The sequence below is a fragment of the Fusarium musae genome, chromosome 1, assembly GCF_019915245.1.
Source record: "Fusarium musae strain F31 chromosome 1, whole genome shotgun sequence".
Lineage (NCBI taxonomy): Eukaryota > Fungi > Ascomycota > Sordariomycetes > Hypocreales > Nectriaceae > Fusarium > Fusarium musae.
In genome coordinates, this window is record NC_058387.1 from 5,036,625 (window position 1) to 5,054,866 (window position 18,242).

The 18,242-nt window shown below is 50.7% G+C and overlaps 3 protein-coding genes across 3 annotated transcripts; 2 read left to right on the plus strand and 1 right to left on the minus strand.

Moving 5' to 3' along the window:
* Nucleotides 1-9,030: 9,030 nt before the first annotated feature.
* J7337_001500 (uncharacterized protein) lies at nucleotides 9,031-10,334 on the plus strand (the record flags this gene model as incomplete). Its single annotated transcript, XM_044819240.1, has 2 exons — nucleotides 9,031-9,795; nucleotides 9,846-10,334. 2 exons carry the CDS (start codon nucleotides 9,031-9,033, stop codon nucleotides 10,332-10,334), a joined length of 1,254 nt encoding a protein of 417 aa, XP_044686942.1.
* Nucleotides 10,335-13,162: 2,828 nt separating this feature from the next.
* Nucleotides 13,163-16,276, plus strand: J7337_001501 (uncharacterized protein; the record flags this gene model as incomplete). Its single annotated transcript, XM_044819241.1, has 2 exons — nucleotides 13,163-13,261; nucleotides 13,319-16,276. 2 exons carry the CDS (start codon nucleotides 13,163-13,165, stop codon nucleotides 16,274-16,276), a joined length of 3,057 nt encoding a protein of 1,018 aa, XP_044686943.1.
* Nucleotides 16,277-16,954: 678 nt separating this feature from the next.
* Nucleotides 16,955-17,694, minus strand: J7337_001502 (uncharacterized protein; the record flags this gene model as incomplete). The annotated part of the gene is made up of 2 exons (XM_044819242.1): nucleotides 16,955-17,100; nucleotides 17,169-17,694. 2 exons carry the CDS (start codon nucleotides 17,692-17,694, stop codon nucleotides 16,955-16,957), a joined length of 672 nt encoding a protein of 223 aa, XP_044686944.1.
* Between the last annotated feature and the right edge of the window lie 548 nt (nucleotides 17,695-18,242).

Sequence of the window (18,242 nt, forward strand, 5' to 3'; positions counted from 1 at the left end):
AGTAGCTAATATCGGTTGAATAGACACTGGCTTGACGATGAATTCCACGAGTGACAAACCCTTGAAGTCGCCAACGGCCATGCCTCAGAGAGCCAAGACGAATGCATTCCTTGTCCGCCTTCGTGATCGGAACATTGCATTGTCCCGAAAACGCCTTGCCAGGGCAGTACATCGGGTCTCTCCAAAAAGCTTAGAAAGTCTCGGCAATCAGGCAATCCGTTCATCAACTATAGAGTTGGAATAACGCCTCGCAGCAGATATTATATGACCTATGTCGTCAGGTAAAGTGTATGGCCGCATTTTCAGGCCGGCAATGCCCTGTTTGGCCTGTTCTGCAGACCCATGGTTGCATGAAACGGAAACGGCTGGAGGCCTTGGTACGCGGCAGAAGACAAACCAAATACCTGGATTAAGCGCCCCCTCAGACGACAAGAGTTGGTTGAAAACTTACTCTCAATGATGCCATTGTTATTTGTTTCGAATTCAGTTCGACAAGGCACTCTCAGAAGGCCATGTAAAGCAAGCAATGCGAGCCATGCTCGAGTCAACTTTCTAGAAACTGAGCAGTGCCGGCTCCCTATATTCTTTTCCAATCTTGACTTCTCTATTCCGTATTGATATTCCTTTGCAGGGATGCTGAGGGCAGCGACCTGAGCCAAGTCGGCGCAGTGAGCATTCATAGACGAGAAACAAGGGCATCTGGAGATCGAAACCACTATCAGTATCAGTATCTGTATCTGAACGGAAGACGGGCCACTTACTCTTCAGGACTGTAGTGGGGACACCGGGAGGAAGAACCACGTCGAATTTGATCCCTGGTGGTCATTCTCTTCTGACTCTTGCTCTGACTCTAAGAAAACACGACCAACAGAGGCACAACCAACAACCAACAACACACCCCCTCCAAGTCCCATCCAGTACTTGCGCCCTGTGTCCGCTCATGAAACTCGCCATCGATCTGCGCTAGGATAAGTCTTCCAGCCTGTAGCAGAGCAATTCTGAGCCCAGCCCAGCCCAGTTCCACGCAGTTTGCTTCACTAAAGAATGCAAGACTCGGCAAGCCGTTAGACGGCGCTTTCAAGTGCCGGGATTCACGCGCCAACCCGCCATGAAAGTTCTATTCTCTTGACCATAGTTGCAAGCAACTGCTGTGTCTTCTGCCTGTGCGCCGCCAATTCCGAAAAGTGGCGTCTCGTCCCCCAATTTCCCTTCAAGAACACCATCTTGAGATGCAGAAAATGCCAATCATGACCACACCGTCGGAGCACAGGCCCGATGGATCCACAAGCTGGCTTATTCCAGTATCGTGATTCTCTTATTAGAGCCTGAAATTGAGAGAAAGATCTTGCTCCCAACGAGGGTTTGAATCAACCCCTGGTCAGAAGAAACTGGAGACTTGTTACATATGTGGATAGACTCAGTTCCGAATGAATCCTATATCTATAGAGTCCTAGACTGGATAGAGAGACGATATATCACTTTGCGGAGGCCATGTGGTGTTAAGGACTGCAATGTAATTTTCAAGAGTCTTTGCCGAGTACTCTTGGCGTTGCTTGAATTTCAGGCCCTGGCAAACAATACTGTCACTGTAACTCCATGCTATATGCTTAGAGGCATAAAAAGAAAGGGGTTTGAAATGATTCAACGGCCAGGAATTCTGGGTCCCCATTGTCAGTGACTGGCAGAGAGAAGCATGCCAAAAGCCCTCACGTTCCAGGTCAACAATGAGCCCGTGCTACAGCGAGCAAGCAGCTATCGGTGACGCATATCAATGAAGTGACTGGTAAGAGTCCTCTTTAAGTTGGACAAGGTAGTTGATTCGAGGCTGTCTTGCTTTCCTCCGAGTAGGGCATGAGTTCGGCTCTCGCGGTAAGCATCAATAAGGGGGCTGATATGGCAGTGGGCTGTGGTATGAGGAAATACCACAAAAGTCTCCCATAATCAGTTCTTTTGACGTAAAGGAAACATTTAACACAGGCTAGAAGCCAGGATAGAACTTTGTGGCGATTGTTTGTCCTACCGGTAGTGCAGAGGCGCCCGATAGCTGCACACGTTTTGGTGCCTTTAACACAAAGTCAAGGCAAATAAGCTCTAGCTATTCACGTAACGGCAAAGCCGACGACTAGCCTTGGGAGATTTGGTCGTTTTGGGAGCACAGAACAATGCTGCCAAACCAAATAGAGCAAGCTAGAGACTGACAGTTGTGAGCTAGGACTTGGTCCATGTGAAGAACAATAGGTAGCCACAATCAGTTGCTCACTTGGCAGAGGTGCAAAGAATCCTATTGACACCCAAAAGAGGACGTCGCATCTGCTTGTTGCGGGCGTATCCAAGTATTGCGGTTACAAGATGATGTACGGTAGCGTACGTACCCTGGCCGAACAGAAGAACATAAGTGCCATCGCAATATGGAGAGGAATCAGACATCCCTTGTTGCTGTTACTGCGCAGCGCATGCCGCAGGTCTGCGCCGTGGGTGAGTATGTTGACGCTGAATGACATGCTCTGCAATTGACCGTGATGCAAACAAGTCGACGCGTCGGGCCGTAGACATGCGCAATCAGGGCCAAAGATGGGTGGATGGGAACATCCGGAACCCCACGAGATTGGCTTCTGACTTTCTGACGAGGGTGTGTGTTTTGTTCCTCATTAACGATGATCGCCCGATAGATGATAAGATGAGATGGGTTGCCAAGCCAAGAAAAGAGGAGGGAGCCTGGGAGGGGTTTGGGGGCGTCGCCCTGTGCCTGTGCTGGCTCCGGAAGGCAACGCTAAAATCCAGCCTAGCAACAAATCGAAAACGTCTTTCTGCCAGGGCTCAGGGCTTGAGCAATGAATGTCAAGCCTGGCATTGGCAAGGTGCACCCTAGCGAGAGCCATGTCACAGCGGGGGGGCCGCCATTCGTTGCAGACGGACGGATATGTACGGTACCACACCTGTTATGGATGATTGTCTCAACGCTGATGAGCCGTGTCATCACCTGCCTCTTCTGCTCAACGTACGAGCAACAAACACGTTATCTGGTCCCGAAAGTCTGGTACCGCCCACTCTGCATGAGCATGCGTGTGATTCGAAATATGACTGGGAGAAGGGGGAGCGGGTCGGACAGAAATGCGACCCTATGGACCGACATATACGAACTTTTGAGTTGAAATATGAGACGTCAAAAACGCGGCTAAGCCTGCGAACAAGGCGGAATACTCGCGGCAAACACTCCCATGCTCGTTAGAAATGCCTTAGCGAACATGCCTCGGTAATTCCGATATGTTTGGTGTGTTGTATGTCAGTGGTAGGGGGCGATCATCTAACCTGACGCGACAAGAGCGCTTAGAGTGGACTTTAACGAGTCAGATGCGCATCGAAAAAGCCGGTGAATCGAGCAATCTCCCGCAAAACTTTCCCATTCAGGCCAAAGTGTGTACGCGTTAAGAGTCCCGGCAGTTGGGTAAATGAGATGGAGAAGTTTGAAACCGGAAACAAAATCAAGAGTACCAGTGACACCACGCCAGGACGGCGATACCAGACAAGGGGGCTGTTGATTTTTGAGAACCGAGAGCAAGAGCCCTTTAGCAAGACATGCCTGCTCGCTGAAATTCAACCGCATTCCAAGGACCTGAGATCACGGGTAAGAGGCAAAGCCAATACTGAAACCCACAAGGCCAAGCTTGATGAAACGGTGGAGCAGGGCGGAGCGTTTTCACTGCCCTGAGGCATGGGAAAGGAAGCCAGCGATGCAGTTCAGAAAATATTTTAGGCAGAATGCCTCAGTTACCACCATATCATATAGACAAATGGCGTGACAAGGCGGTGTTATCTTTGACATCCGCGACGTTAGATCCGAGAAAGGATCTGCAGGAACCCTCAAACCAAAACCCCAGATCTGGCGGCAGCAGCGTGCGATGGGGGCGATGTTGGCAGCTAAGTTAATAGCTAAGCGTTAAGAACATATGAGCTACCTATGGCGCACAAGCGAGGGAGATGATGTCCAGGGGCCTAAGCCGTCCAGGCCGGCACTTGGCTTGTGATAGACTGATAGCAATTGAACCATTCATATAAATGCTGGGGGCAATATCATGACATGGAACATGTAACAGACAGAAATCGGCAAGACCCCAATTGTATATGCTTTAGTGGTATGAGGTTAGTTCAATCTTAGACCATGTCTCTCAACATCTCATAATGAATTTGTCAAAACGTAGTCTAACTTTATAAAAAAAGCGAGAGAGAGAGAGAGACAGACAGACAGACAATGGAGCCTTTTGACTGGGATGTGGGGAAGGTTGCTCCCATTGTAACGCAGAATAGGAAAGAGAAAGGGCAACGAAAAATCGGTGAGTGAATTGGTGATGGATTGTCGGTACGAAAAGGCCGAAGCTGGTAGAATGAAGAAGGTTTGATTTGATTTTGATGGATGATGTGAGGTAGGAAATCAGAGGAGCAATCAATGTGCAAGGAGCAAGGAGCAAGGGGGGGCGTGCAGGGACTAGACACGGAAAGTCGTTGAGTTGGCAGGACCTTCGCTTGCAGCCAAGCCGCTGTCCAATGACAGCCAACCGCATGGTAAACGCGCGCGTACTCGCTATACCACATTCAGCAAAGCGTGCGAGCCCGGAGCTCTCACCCATTGGCCCCAAGTGCAATCATCAGGCATGAACAAGGGCTGACCATCTGGGCTACCAATGGCAGCACATTGTTCCCGCTATAAATCAAGGACCTCCCCTGCTCGGTCCATGCTTCATTGGGAAGACGAGTAACCTTACAGGGACTAATGCCTGCTTAGCGTGGTCCCGACAGTCTGGTAAGCTAAGCTTTTTAGCGTCATCACTAGCTTGCGGCACAGAGTGCTGAATGGCCGGCAGCGGGGCCGCATTTCTGCACCAGGGCGGGCCACCCTCTAACTCCGACACCCCTGCCATCTCTCAAGCGCCGCGAGGCGCATGCCATATTATGTTATGGGTTGCATATTGAGCAGGGCAAGTGGGTTTGAACTTGCTACAGTACTTGTATTAGACAATTAGTCGTGTCTTTGTGATCGTTGCTTTGCCATTCTAGATACGTACAGTACGAATCGTGACGTGTAGACACTGCGTTAGTTGTTGTATGTTAGGTACTGTAGGCACGGCGGTACTGTATGTATGACCATGCCTAGCCAGCCTCAAAACTGAATCGAGTTGGAGCTGAGACTGATTGAGTCAGGTAGCGGGGTATTGTCGGCTTCAGAGCATCACGATCCCCGTTGCTTTTTCCCGTCGAAGACGAGCCCTGCAGTAGCTGAAGGACCATTAATTAAACAAGCTCATCTTAGTTGAAGCGAGGCCTCTGAACAAATTTATTTTCTGTCAACACATACATAATTAACTTGTATCAACGTTGCTTGTTGATGCTGCGTAGCGGCGTCACTGCTCGGCTTTTGCTCAGGCCGGGTGGCATCCGCGGACCAGGGGACAAGGTATGCAAGACAGGACAGGACAAGCCACCTGTGGGAACCATAAGGTCAACGGCTAGGTACTGTATGTGCTGTACCGTCCAGTACAGTACATACCTACCTAGGTACTCCGTGCAGTCAAAGCTTTCGATCCAGGTATCGCGGTAGAGCGTCGTTAATTTATGACCCTCAGGGGGGGCACGAGGCGACCTTTCAAGGCTAACACTACCGTCCATTCTGCGGCGAGGTTCACATCTCAACGGCCTCGCGCTACACGCGGTCCTATCATGGTCCCAGGTAGCGCGCGTATAATGTCAAGCTTGCTGTTGGTTATGGAGTTCCTTCTTCTCGTCGCGCCAAAGGGCACCTCAGCATTCAACCGACCAATATTATAGACCTGCAACTGTTTCATGGATGGTTAGTTGACTGGCAAAATCTTCAGCATGTCCGCAAGCCATCCAATGTACATAGTGTAGTGCAATGCAATGCAATGCTCCGCTCAATACTCTCTGCCACCCACACATGACAATGTCAATGACAAGGCAGGCAATCTGCCGGCGAGTGCCAAGCAACGTGGTGGAGTCGCTGGGATCTGCCTAAGCTGTTGCAGGCATGGTCACTTTGTTCTCTGTCATGTCGTCTTTTTTGGGCCTTTTCGTCTCCCATCTCCGTTTCCGTCTCCGACGCCGTTCCGCTTTCGCTCTTGTTTTCTGTGCTTGTCGACCAGGAAAACGAAATAGCTTCGAGGCCAAGAAGCAAAGCAGAACTAGGGTGCAATCTTTTCTGTACCCTTTTTCTTCTACATCGGCTGAGCTATTTGGCTGTGCTGTGCTGTGTTGGCCTTGCTTGGCCTTGCTTGGCCCGACCAGGCCTCACCCAGCCCCAAATGCGCTCCCCCGGCAGACCCCTGCTCCCACTTTAGATCATCGCGTCTTTTCTTATTCTCTCATGTCTCGACTCTCTCTACATTCCGCCCTCCTCCTCCACTAACATCCCAGTACCGTACCGCACGTCACTGGCGCACCACTTCTCTCAAAGCTGCCGATCCTCAGATCGATGGACGCCAAACGGCCCGCACAGGATTATGAGTTCCCGCGTTCCTGTACCTGTATCTGTTCCTGCTGACAGCCCTTGTTGCTGTCCGTCATACATTGTTGTCGTCCCAGCTCTGATAACTCGGTCAACCAAATCCAAGATGGGTTTGTAACTTGTTGACTCACCGGCTCGTGTCTTCGAAGAAGGTGATGAGGAACTCATCAGAAGCACGGTTCATGGATCTCTGCCTTCAGGTAGCGCAACCCGGTCCAGCTTCCCACCTTTCTGATTGTCTCTTCCCTCTTCACAGACAGACCAGACACAAAGGGTCCTTGGCCACTATTGTCCCCACCTTGCTGCGCTTCCTATCGCTCACATACGTATTTTCTCTTTTGCGTACCTGGTCAGTGGTCGATGGCCCATGTCATTGTCTATTGTCAAGGTCCAGGTTCAGGCCCCAGGTCCCCGTTCTTTTCGTTCTTCTCGGGCATTACTGATTTCTCGTCCCCGTTAGCTCAGCCTGGCCTGCTAGTTTGGCAGAAACCTCATACTGCTCTTCAGCTTGTCTCGCCTTTCCCTCTCGGGGCATCCGTCTCTCTTTTGGCTACTCGTGTCGGCCCTCCGTTTCAGTACGTGCAGCCACAGCTTATGATGTCTTTGGCTTACTACACAATATATCTTAGTTGCGGTTCTGAATAGTCAGTCTGTTCTGCTCTTCAATTCCGTGCTGTATTCCCCTCTGTCATTGCCGATCCAACTCAGACCTCACAGGTCACCTCCGTGTGGGATGAGAATCGAGTCAAGTCGAGTTGAGTCGTAATCTCCTCATCACTTGCTAGACTGATAACCAGAGATTTCCATTACATACTCTATCCAGACTGTCGGATCAAAGACTGCTCCAGACCGTATGCGATACGGTGGTCGTGTGAAGGGGGATTTGCCTGGTGGAAAAAGTTCCAAGGATCCCTGACTGACGAAAGAGTGATGGTCTGGTGAAATCGAGGAAGCGTCCGAAGAAACATCCGACTCTTTTCGGTGCTGTTTTCAATCCATTCTCCCATCCCATCGTCTCACACCCATAACGGATGTATACACTGAAGCTGGATGTGATGGATGGATGGATGGATGGATGGAGGGATGGAGGGGATGGCAGAACACCCCCAAGCCAACACCCCCCGCCCCATATCCATTCGTTTTACATGCTCACACCCATATCCACGCCAAAGTAAAAGCCAAATCCAACGCCACTCCCACTCCTACACACACCCTTGAAGCCGCGATGGTCGCGATGATTCCCCTCCATCCTTTAAGCCATCCCAGAGTCATCTCCACGAGCATACCATGCACGTCCTCTGTTCTGCCCTTAGTTTTTCTCTATTTCCAGCCCGTTTCGTTTGCTCCTTTAGACCCCTCGGCGGCTATTGTTATGCACGACAGCTCCAGTACCTTGGCATGGCGGAGGATATTGAGCCCCGAGCCCTCATAGCTTGAGCCCTCCACTTACTAGGTTCAAGGCAATGTCAGGCCGTACCCATACTGTACTTGGGATTTGATCCCTCTGCTCGACACCCCCAGTCCTTCCACCATTTGCCCCTGGCACCGAGGCCTGTCTCTGGCTCGTTCATATCTTCCTGGGCTTGACAAAAGAACGGCTCTTGCAATGCTCGGGTACTTCGTTGCTGCTGTCCCTCAGACTGACCTCCATGTACACCAAACCTACATACACTCCAACGATCTGCACTCCACTGCTCTTCATCTCCAAACACCATTTATACAAAGCGGCCGGCCCGTCTGTGACCCCACAAGGCTCTGTTTCCCTCAACTCATCCTTCCTACCCTTGCACTCTCTTGGCCTCGATCTTTGACCCCCAGGTCTTCAAAAAGCGGCCGCGGCCAGAAAAGGCTGAATCGTCTTGCACATCGCTCTTCCATATCTGCCTCGCCAGGTCTTGATGCCTTCTTGAAGTATCTTGATTTCTGATCATAAATGTGCCATTATCAGCCTCGATCTGAATCTTGAACTTGCAGCCACAGCATCAACAGCTCCCCACCACTCACAGACGCAACCATTTCTGTTATCAAGCCCCGCCTATAACATAAACCAACCGGTTTGGACTGCCATTGTCCAATCCCCCAACTTGATACCCACATGATCATGGTCGAGCAGCAGTATATTGCCCCAGGTCTACCCCAGCCGGATGGTCTTTCGGGAGCTCCCAGTTTGCACGACTCAATTTCAACAACTGAGACTTCCCCTTACCACGATCTGGCATCCTACTCATCTGTAAGTTGGGCTTCTTTCGGAGTGGACGTGAACTTGGCAGAGTCTTCGAAAGCGCTGTTATAGATCCGAAGCTCCGGCCCCAATGGTCCTTTTGTAAAACTGACGCTTGTCCTTGCAGGTTTCTTCACCTTTCGACAGCATTTCTGGCCAGTGCGATCCAAATCTCTTAACTCCTATCTCAGTCGTGGGGTCTCCTCCTTTGCACGGCGTGTCAAAAATTGCATCACAATATCCTCCGCCTCCAAGCACACCTAATCAACACCCTAGCCCTTCTGGGAGTTCCAGAATGTATCATCAGCAGCAGTGGACAGGACAATTTGACGTTAACAGCCAATCCCCACAGGCGAGCTCGCCCATGACCTCTCAAGCTCCGGTCGCTGGAGGGGAATTCCTTCATGCCAATTATGTCCACGATGGACGTCGAACTCCCGGACCCCCAGAGCCCTATATGGGAGCCTTTGGTGTCTCAAATGGACCAGAGCCACAAACTATGAGCAACCCTTATTACGTCAATATAGCGCCTCCTGTTGAGCACCAAGACCACATGATGATGAGGGACAACCATCATATTCCAATGGGCATGCATCATCGTGAAGTGGCGCCTGCTCCTCTGCTGTCCGAGAACCATCCACCTCAGTACCGCCGAAGAAGCCCAGATAATACAGGACTGCACGGATTACCTTCAGATGTTCCACGCTCCATGACTGGATCCCCCCGTCGAAAGTTTGCCCTACACGGCCCTGGCCGCGTCAAAAAGCGCACAACGAAGAGACCAGGAGCCTCTAGAAGTGTAGTTGCTGAAGAGCCTGTCGACGAGCACAAGAATTGCTTTGGAGAAGAGGTCCCGCCAACACTAAAGAGTACCTGTCCCGATGAGGAGCGCTGCATATTCGAATCTCGCTGGGAGCACCGCAACCAAAAGGGTCAGGATATGTGGGAGAGCATCCAGAGCGACTATAAGCGTCAATTCCAGAAGTGCCCTGGTAAGGAAATGCTTCAGATGAAATTCAAACGCGGCCGATCCAAGTACATTGATTGGTTAACTAAAGATGTAAGTCATTCTGACTTCAGAGTCCGGACAGCTTTGCTAATTGTTCTTAGGAGGAATTGCTTCGAGAGGCTTATAAGATCGTCGAGAAAAATCGTTACCAGTCGATTCTTGACACCTTTCACGAATTAGGGGGTTCCCGAAATATGCGATTGAACGCCAGCGACATAGAAGTCAAGGTCGTCAACGATCTAAAGCTTGAGGAGGGGATTTACATGGATTCCTATGGGGATCTCAATATCAGAAGACGACGCAGATCGGTTCAACCAAGGAAGCGCACTGGACGCGGGGATGAGCACGACGAGATGATGAGCATTGGATCCCACAACACTCATGAAGATGAGGTTATTAACCAGGTGCATGGCATTCCCAATATCAAGATGGAAGAAGATGGCCCTGGAGGCCACATGATGAGCGCACATATGTGGGACCAACAAATGAAGATGGAACCGGGAGCAATGCCACCACAAAACGACCGCATGCAACCCTTGATGAGATTGAGCCCAACACAGACGATGTATGGAGGACGCAGAGGGTCGTGAAAGGAAAACCCTTCTGATTTGTTTTCGGGAATGGCATTATAGACAACTTCATCTTCCCAACGAAGAGCCCCTCATTTTTTTGTATTTTCCATATAAATGTCCCTTCATATACCCCTAGGAATTGTTCAAGATAGAGCTTCGTAAAGAACCCGACATCTTTGCATAGGAAGGAATTCTGCGTCGTGTCACGTCTTCCCAACACTCTTGTAGAACGTATATATGTCTTCACTGCTTCTGAAGATATTGCCAAGTTTGATAGGTAATTGTGTGGGCGAGCGGGAAGTCAAGTGACTTGAGTGGCTTCACACAGAATCTGGGGTCAGCCTTTTGAGACAATATCTGGTTGGGTGCTCTCAAGATTGGCGATTTTGGAATTGACAAGATGGCCTGTTTCGCTGCCACGAAAGCAAGGGGGGGAATGCGAAAGACCTGGAAAGACAGAGAAAGGGGGCGGAGCGTCAGTGAGACAACACATAGCTCGTATTGACAAACTTGGTCTTGTGTAGACCCGACAGTTTGGAAAATTGCGCTTCAAGTAAATTTGATTCTCGCTGCAACTTGCATGTAACTGGGTTCATGTTCGCAAGGATTCCTGGTACCTCGGAAGCCGGGAGGGTGTCGAGACAAGCTTGACTGGGGCTCCTTGAGCCTAAACTAGTGACCCAGTTCGCGGACACCCTTAACCTAGCCGCCAGGGATCCAGGTTTCTATCCCCCCGATGCAGATCACGCCGTTTGACAGTTCGGCAATGCCAAGCCTCAGACAAGACCGATAACTGGTTGACGGCCTACCTTTGCTTGACCGCTGCAGCTGAAATAGGCTGCAAGGTGGCAGTGAAAGTATTGTAGAGAAAGAAACCCAGGAGGGAATCTTACCAAAAATGGCAGAAGTCAACCCGTTCGAAGTAGTGACAGTTGAAGCAAGCGGGCCTTGAGAAAGTATGTCAAGATTGGGCGGCCGAAGCTCTCCAGTTCAGAATGAAGGCTTGTCAAGGCAGCAACCCCGATTTTTCCGCTGTTCTGATTCGATATTCCGACCTGCTAATCAGGGAACCGGTTGATCTGGCTCCTTGACAATACCATAGGGACTTGAAGAAACGTGGTGAGGGTACTTCCACGTTTCCATTTGTTGGAAGGACCAGCGATTGTTAAGCATAATACTCCAGCAGATTATACTGCACTCTGAAAAAGAGCAGAGTAAGACCCTAATAGTGGTTGGGCTGCGCTATGGTAGTGGAACAACAAGATGCCGTGGAGTTGCAGTAAAAGCTGTGTAAATCACCGATTCTGAGTTCCTATTTGAACAGTCAAGTCATACCATAGGGACTGCATGGCGGATACGGAACTTTGCAGCAGTGTTGCCAGACTAGAAGCAAGGTAATTTGGGAGAGAAGGCAGCTGAACGTTCATGTCGGACCTCGCTCTCATCGCATCTCCAGGGTCCTTGGCTGGCTATAGAACCAGATATAGCTTAGGTCAAGACTGAGCGGAAACGAAGATCCCGATGACGCGCTAGGAGTCACTAGCACTTCGCGTGGCTTGTCGTTAACAATGAATCTATCCTGTAGCAGAGGATCTCAAAGGAACTCAAGTGGGGACTGATCTGATTCTGTCTCCCCGAGCATAGACAAGACAAGCGTATGTTTCGATCCCTAGGCGCCAGGAATATTGAGGGCCAGAAAGTTCACCAGCAAGTGATCACAGACGAAGGGGGCCAACGCCAGCCAAACCGCGCCTGAGATCCTACTGTGCGGGATGGTGTGATGAGAGATAACGATTTGGTGACTCGAAACGCGTTTAACGTTTATCGCTTGAGCAGTTCAAGGCATAACCAACGTTGAGTTACAGCCAGCGCTTCAGACGGCTGGTCGATTGCCGCTTGACGCTTCAATATGGTTAGATCAACAGTGACGTTCATCCGAGGGACCCTCCACGTTCTCACTTTAGCGCCAGGGATGTGACGCACTGGCACACATATGGTGTTCTCATCGTGACCTCTTATCTTGGCATGAACTTGTGTGGGCTTCGCGTATTTTGGTTGTTTTTAGGGAGATTAACTCTTCGAGGAATGTGTCGAAACAAAGGAGTCAAGAGGGGTGAAGATGTGAGCATGAGGCAATTAGTGCAGAGAGAGAGAGATTTCTGCTTATGAATGATGTTGTTGGCTCGTCTTTATCTTAGTGCTTGCGTTGCATTCAAGTTTGGGGTGTGTTGTAGTATTGACGATTGACGAATGACAAAAAAGGTGATCTTGATGACTGATGGATAGGAAGGGACGAGAACATGATAATGCAAGCACTGTGAACATGCACCAAAAGGGAAGGAAGGATAATCTGTTATGAGATTAGAAATGTGAAGAATAAGGTCCTTTACCCAGACTCCAGGAACTAATCTATGTCGAAGCTCTCAAGGCATTTGACCTCTCGGAGACTCTGTTTGGGAAAGAGCCTCTGTCAATTACGGTACTTGATTGGACCGCAATTCACAAACCGTCGCCACAACAGGCCAGCCACATGTGGCGCAATGATGACAGGACACAACTGTCACCACGAATGTCGTGAGGATTTCGTCTCCTCCAGACTTCAAATCGCGACGCCAAGCGTCTGTCGCGCGTCATATTCGAGGCGTTCCGTATACTACCTGTATGATTTACAGTCGGTTTGGCAGTTATTAGGCTTCCCTCGATGAGCCCAGCAGCTCTAGAGCGCCATTTTCCCCTGGCCAATGTCTCGGAGGCCTAGGCATTGGCTATTTGAGCCAGGAGGCATGATGTTATTGGTCTGGGTGCAGCTCTTGATCTGGGCCTCGCTATCATGGACGGCTCAAGCAATGCGGCAGGACTACCTCGTGCGGTTGCGCAAACAAACAGTTGATATGTTCTACCATGGGTTTGGCAATTACATGAAACATGCATTTCCTGAGGATGAGGTTTGTCTGGTGTCGCAACTGATCACCACCAAAAGCTGACTGTACTCTTTTCCACAGCTTCGACCTTTGACGTGCTCGCCCCTGACCCGAGATCGAGAAAATCCCGCCCATATCGGACTGAACGATGCCCTGGGAAATTACTCCCTTACACTTATCGATAGTCTATCGACACTTGCGATCCTCGCTGGGGGACCCGAAGATGCGTCAGGGACAGGGTCGAAAGCTCTGAGCGATTTCCAAGATGGAATAGCGGATTTTGTGCGATACTATGGTGATGGACGACCAGGTGTTTCGGGCCAGGGCATTCGAGCGACTGGATTTGACCTCGATAGTAAGGTCCAGGTTTTTGAGACCGTAATCCGTGGGCTGGGTGGCCTTCTCAGTGCGCATCTTTTTGCCATAGGGGAACTGCCTATCAACGGGTATACCGTGCAGCCAGCCTGGGCAGCTCAGGCGGATGACCCCCTTGAACTGGCGCCTATAACATGGCCGAATGGTTTCAAATACGATGGCCAACTTTTAAGGCTGGCCCTCGATCTTGGACAAAGACTTCTCCCAGCCTTTTACACAGACACCGGCATTCCATATCCTCGAGTCAATCTTCGACATGGGATTCCTTTCTACACAAACTCACCCCTCTTTCGTCACATGGAGGGCAAACCCGAGACTGCTTCGGGGGAGATCACTGAGACTTGCAGTGCCGGCGCTGGAAGTCTTACCCTAGAGTTCACGGTTCTCAGTCGTTTATCAGGAGATGTTCGATTCGAGCAAGCAGCCAAGAGGGCCTTTTGGGCAGTCTGGGGACGAAGGAGTGAAATTGGACTCGTCGGTAACGGCCTGGACGCCGAGGGTGGACAGTGGATAGGGCCACACGCCGGAATTGGTGCTGGTATGGATAGCTTCTTCGAATATGCTTTGAAGAGCCATATCTTGCTTTCAGGACACGGCATGCCCAACAAATCAACCACTAGTCGACAGAGCAGCACTGAGTGGCTCGATCCGAACGTCCTCCACCCTCCTCTGCCTACCGAGCTACAGACCTCCGAGGCGTTCTTGGATGCATGGCACCAGGCGCACGCCTCCGTCAAGCGATATTTGTACACCGACAGAAGTCATTACCCATACTACTCGAATAATCATCGCACAACTGGGCAACCATATACTATGTGGATTGATAGCTTGGGTGCCTTCTACCCTGGTCTGTTAGCTATGGCTGGTGAGGTCGATGAAGCCGTAGAGGCAAATCTTGTTTATACTGCTCTCTGGACGCGATATGCTGCCTTGCCTGAGCGATGGTCTGTCCGCGAAAACACTGTTGATCAGGGGCTCGGTTGGTGGCCAGGCCGTCCCGAGTTCATAGAGTCAACATATTATATATACCGTGCCACACAAGACCCATGGTACTTGCATGTTGGAGAAATGGTTCTTAGAGACATTGAGCGACGATGTCGTGCTCCATGTGGATGGGCTGGTCTTCAAGACGTCAGAACAGGAGAGCTCTCTGACCGCATGGAGAGCTTCTTCCTTGGTGAAACCACAAAGTACATGTACCTCCTTTTCGACCCAGACCATGCTCTGAACAAGGTTGATGCTGCATTTGTCTTTTCTACGGAGGGTCACCCCCTGATCATACCAAAGCGCAGCCGTCAGAAGCCGGCTCGTCGACATTCGTTATCGAAACGTGTCGTACCCAAGAACGACACAATCGATGAGAGCTTCACGCATTCATGCCCGGTACCTACAATCCCAGGTCTTTCCGGGTCAGCTACGGCTGCTCGTCCTGACCTTTTCAGTGTCGCACTATTCGTCGACTTGCACAATACTCCCAATGTCCACGGACCCCTTGAAGCCGTAGAAGTCTTCGACCGGAAGAAAGGGCATGTAACGAGATATAGAGCTAAAACCAATCACACAATGTTTCCATGGACGTTACCGCCAACAATGCTGCCACAAGACGGCGTATGCGCAGCACCCGTTGAGCGCGTCATGACATGGATAGAGTTTCCACCCGGTGACACGGCCAGCTCGCTTGTGTCTCGTTTCGGGACGTCTCTCGTATGGTACAGCCACAACGGACCAACGGTCCGCAACCTTGATGGCATGCGGCTTCAGCTGGAACAGCAGAAGGGCGGCAAGGTTGCAGATCGATCCTGGAGGATTACACACGCGGCAAGTAGAGAACTTGGTCGTCACGAGAATGTCTTTTTCCATGCAGAGCATGTGAGAGCTTACAAAGACGATGCATTTACTTGTATCCGACGAAAGGATATCGTTGAGATAGACCTTCTCCTCGATACACCAGAAAAGTCGAATGCCAGTGCTCCAGCACCCGCCCAGGGCGTCAACATATCCAGTGAGATTCTTCCGAGTCATGCGGCTCTTCCTTCGGAATCGCTCCTCAAGTCGCTTCTCCGTGCCGTGAGCTCCGTCTTTGAACCCGCATATACCGATCTCCCGGAGACGGAGGCGGATGGTCCTGGCCCCACTATACTCCGTTGGACGGCTTACACATCTACCGGCCCCGGCGCTTTTCCTCTGCCGCCCATCATCGACACACCCATGGTCGGTTCACCCAGCTACAACTCCCGCAAGCCCGTCGCCAACTTTCCCTGGAAAACCGTCTTCCTCGGCGGTCAAGCGTGTGGTACCCCCTTGCCCGAGTCATCGTCTCGCCAACATCAGATAATTGTCATTCGTCGTGGCGGCTGCTCATTTAGCGAAAAGCTAGAGCGCATACCAAGCTTTCCGGCATCGCCACACACACTACAACTTGTGATTGTGATTGATGAGGGTGACGATTCAGAAGAAGGCCCTGATGATATTGTTCGCCCCTTGCTGACCACGGCGCAAGTGACACCCCGAGGCATGGGGCGTCTCAACGGCGTGCCTCTCGTTCTCATGCGTGGAGCCAAGGGTGATTATGAACGTTTCGGTGAGGCTAAGGGTGTAGGTATGCGGCGCAAGTACGTGGTGGAGAGTCAAGGGATGTTGATAGAGAACGCCATTGTCTTATAACGAACGCATAGAGTTCATATGCATGTCTCGGAGTTATTTTTGGTGGCTTTTATCGTCAACTTTGTATATGGCTGTTTTTGATAGCGCACGATACCTTCAAGCTTTGAGGAAAACAGGAGATAGATATCTCTTTGTATGATACGTTTTAACAATCAAAGCTTTGCTTGTAAGCTCATTTGAGACTTATAAATCCGACCTAGAGACCTACTCATAAATTCTAGAATTGTCCTAGCTGTAGGTGGTATGATGCCCCTACAGGGCATGTAATGATTGTCTCATGATGGCAAAGCAGCCAGAAGATGGGCAGACCATACCGGCATTTATGATTATTAGTTTGCGATCTTTCTTTATATGGCTATATCAAGGTATCCTCCAAAACCCCCATTCTATATGCGCGAACCCGAAAAGACTTTTGCTGTTGTTGAGTCGTGAAAAAGCCATCCACAAAACGCCAACCAATATAGATCTCACTTAGTAAAATAAGTGAATTGCTGTAAAATTTGGTCACTACCGCCGCCAACACTTCGAAAACAAATAGAGCAAAAACAGACTCTCCAGGTCTAACAAAAACTCTCACAAATGCGCCACGATGAGGCACACCAGAAGTCGATTGATGACCCGGTATCGCTTTATCGCTGGAAGTGGGATCGAAAATAGAGGAAGCCTGGCATCAGCCACTTAAGCATCTTCAAGAAGAATCTTGACAGGAGCAGTGCCGAGCTTCTCCTGGCCGTTCAGACCAGGGATCTCAAGAATAAACAAGTATCCGATGACCTCGCCCTTGAGCTGCTGGACGAGTTCAGCTGCAGCCTTTGCAGAACCACCTGATGATTCATGTCAGTTATGGTCCTATAAGCCTCATGCATGCTGCTTTGCAGCCAGATTTACTCACCCGTAGCAATGATGTCGTCCACAATAAGGACCTTCTGGCCCTCACGGACGGCGTCTTCCTGCATCTGGAACAGATCCTTGCCATACTCTTTCACATACTCTGCGGTAGCACAAGGCCCAGGGAGCTTGCCCTGCTTGCGGACAGCAGCAAAAGAAACACCGAGGCGGAGCGCAAGACCAGGGCCGAAGAGGAAGCCACGGGCGTCAAGGCCTACGATAACATCAGGCTTGGTGGGGAAAGCCTCGGCGATCTGAAGTTCGAGAGCATCGACAAGGGTGGCATGGGCGGTTGGGTCGGCGAAGAGAGGCATAATATCGACAAAGTTGATACCCGGGATAGGGAAGTCGGGGAAGCTTCGCAGCGACTTGCGCAGGCTTATCTTTGCACCGGAGAGTTCGGAGGAACCGGCGGCGGAGGAGGAGGGCTGTCGTCCCGAGGCATCTTGGCTAGCGACAGCGGTAGACGTGGTGTTGTTTATCGCTGAGGATGAGTTTGTGGTAGAGGGGAGGGGTTCTTGAGCACTCATTGTGGAGGGAAGAAGAGAGAAGGAGGAGAGAGAGAGGGAAGAGGCAGGGTAGAAGAAGGGGTGGGAGGGCCGGTAAAAAGAAGGAAGGAATAAGGGGAGAAGGAGAAAAGAGACGAGGGATACAGGGCAAGGCAAGTCGGGAAAGGGTGAGCGGAGGCAGTTGCCAGGCACAAGCACAAGGAGTGGTTTTTTTTTTCCTGGTAGGCACCTCAGGTAAGGAAGGTAGAGTCGGTGGTCAAGCCGCGTCGGAAGAAGTAGTTACAGTGGTTTAGTGGTAGGCGGAAGGAGAGTACGAACGAGGTACGTGCTCCGTCTACGAGAGTTACTTGGCTGATTTAGTACCTGACGGGCAGAACAGTAAGAGGCAGGTACAAGCACAATGGAACGGTCTAAGGTAATTTTGTTTTGGCTGTGAACCTAGGTAGGTCCTAGGACAGGGCTGCCGAAAGACGGCGACGGATGCGCGCAGCTCACATCAACTTCAGTGGCATTGACGATGAGGAAGGAGGGGTGCAACCTAGGCTTGCCGCAGGTGTGCGAGGGCTTAG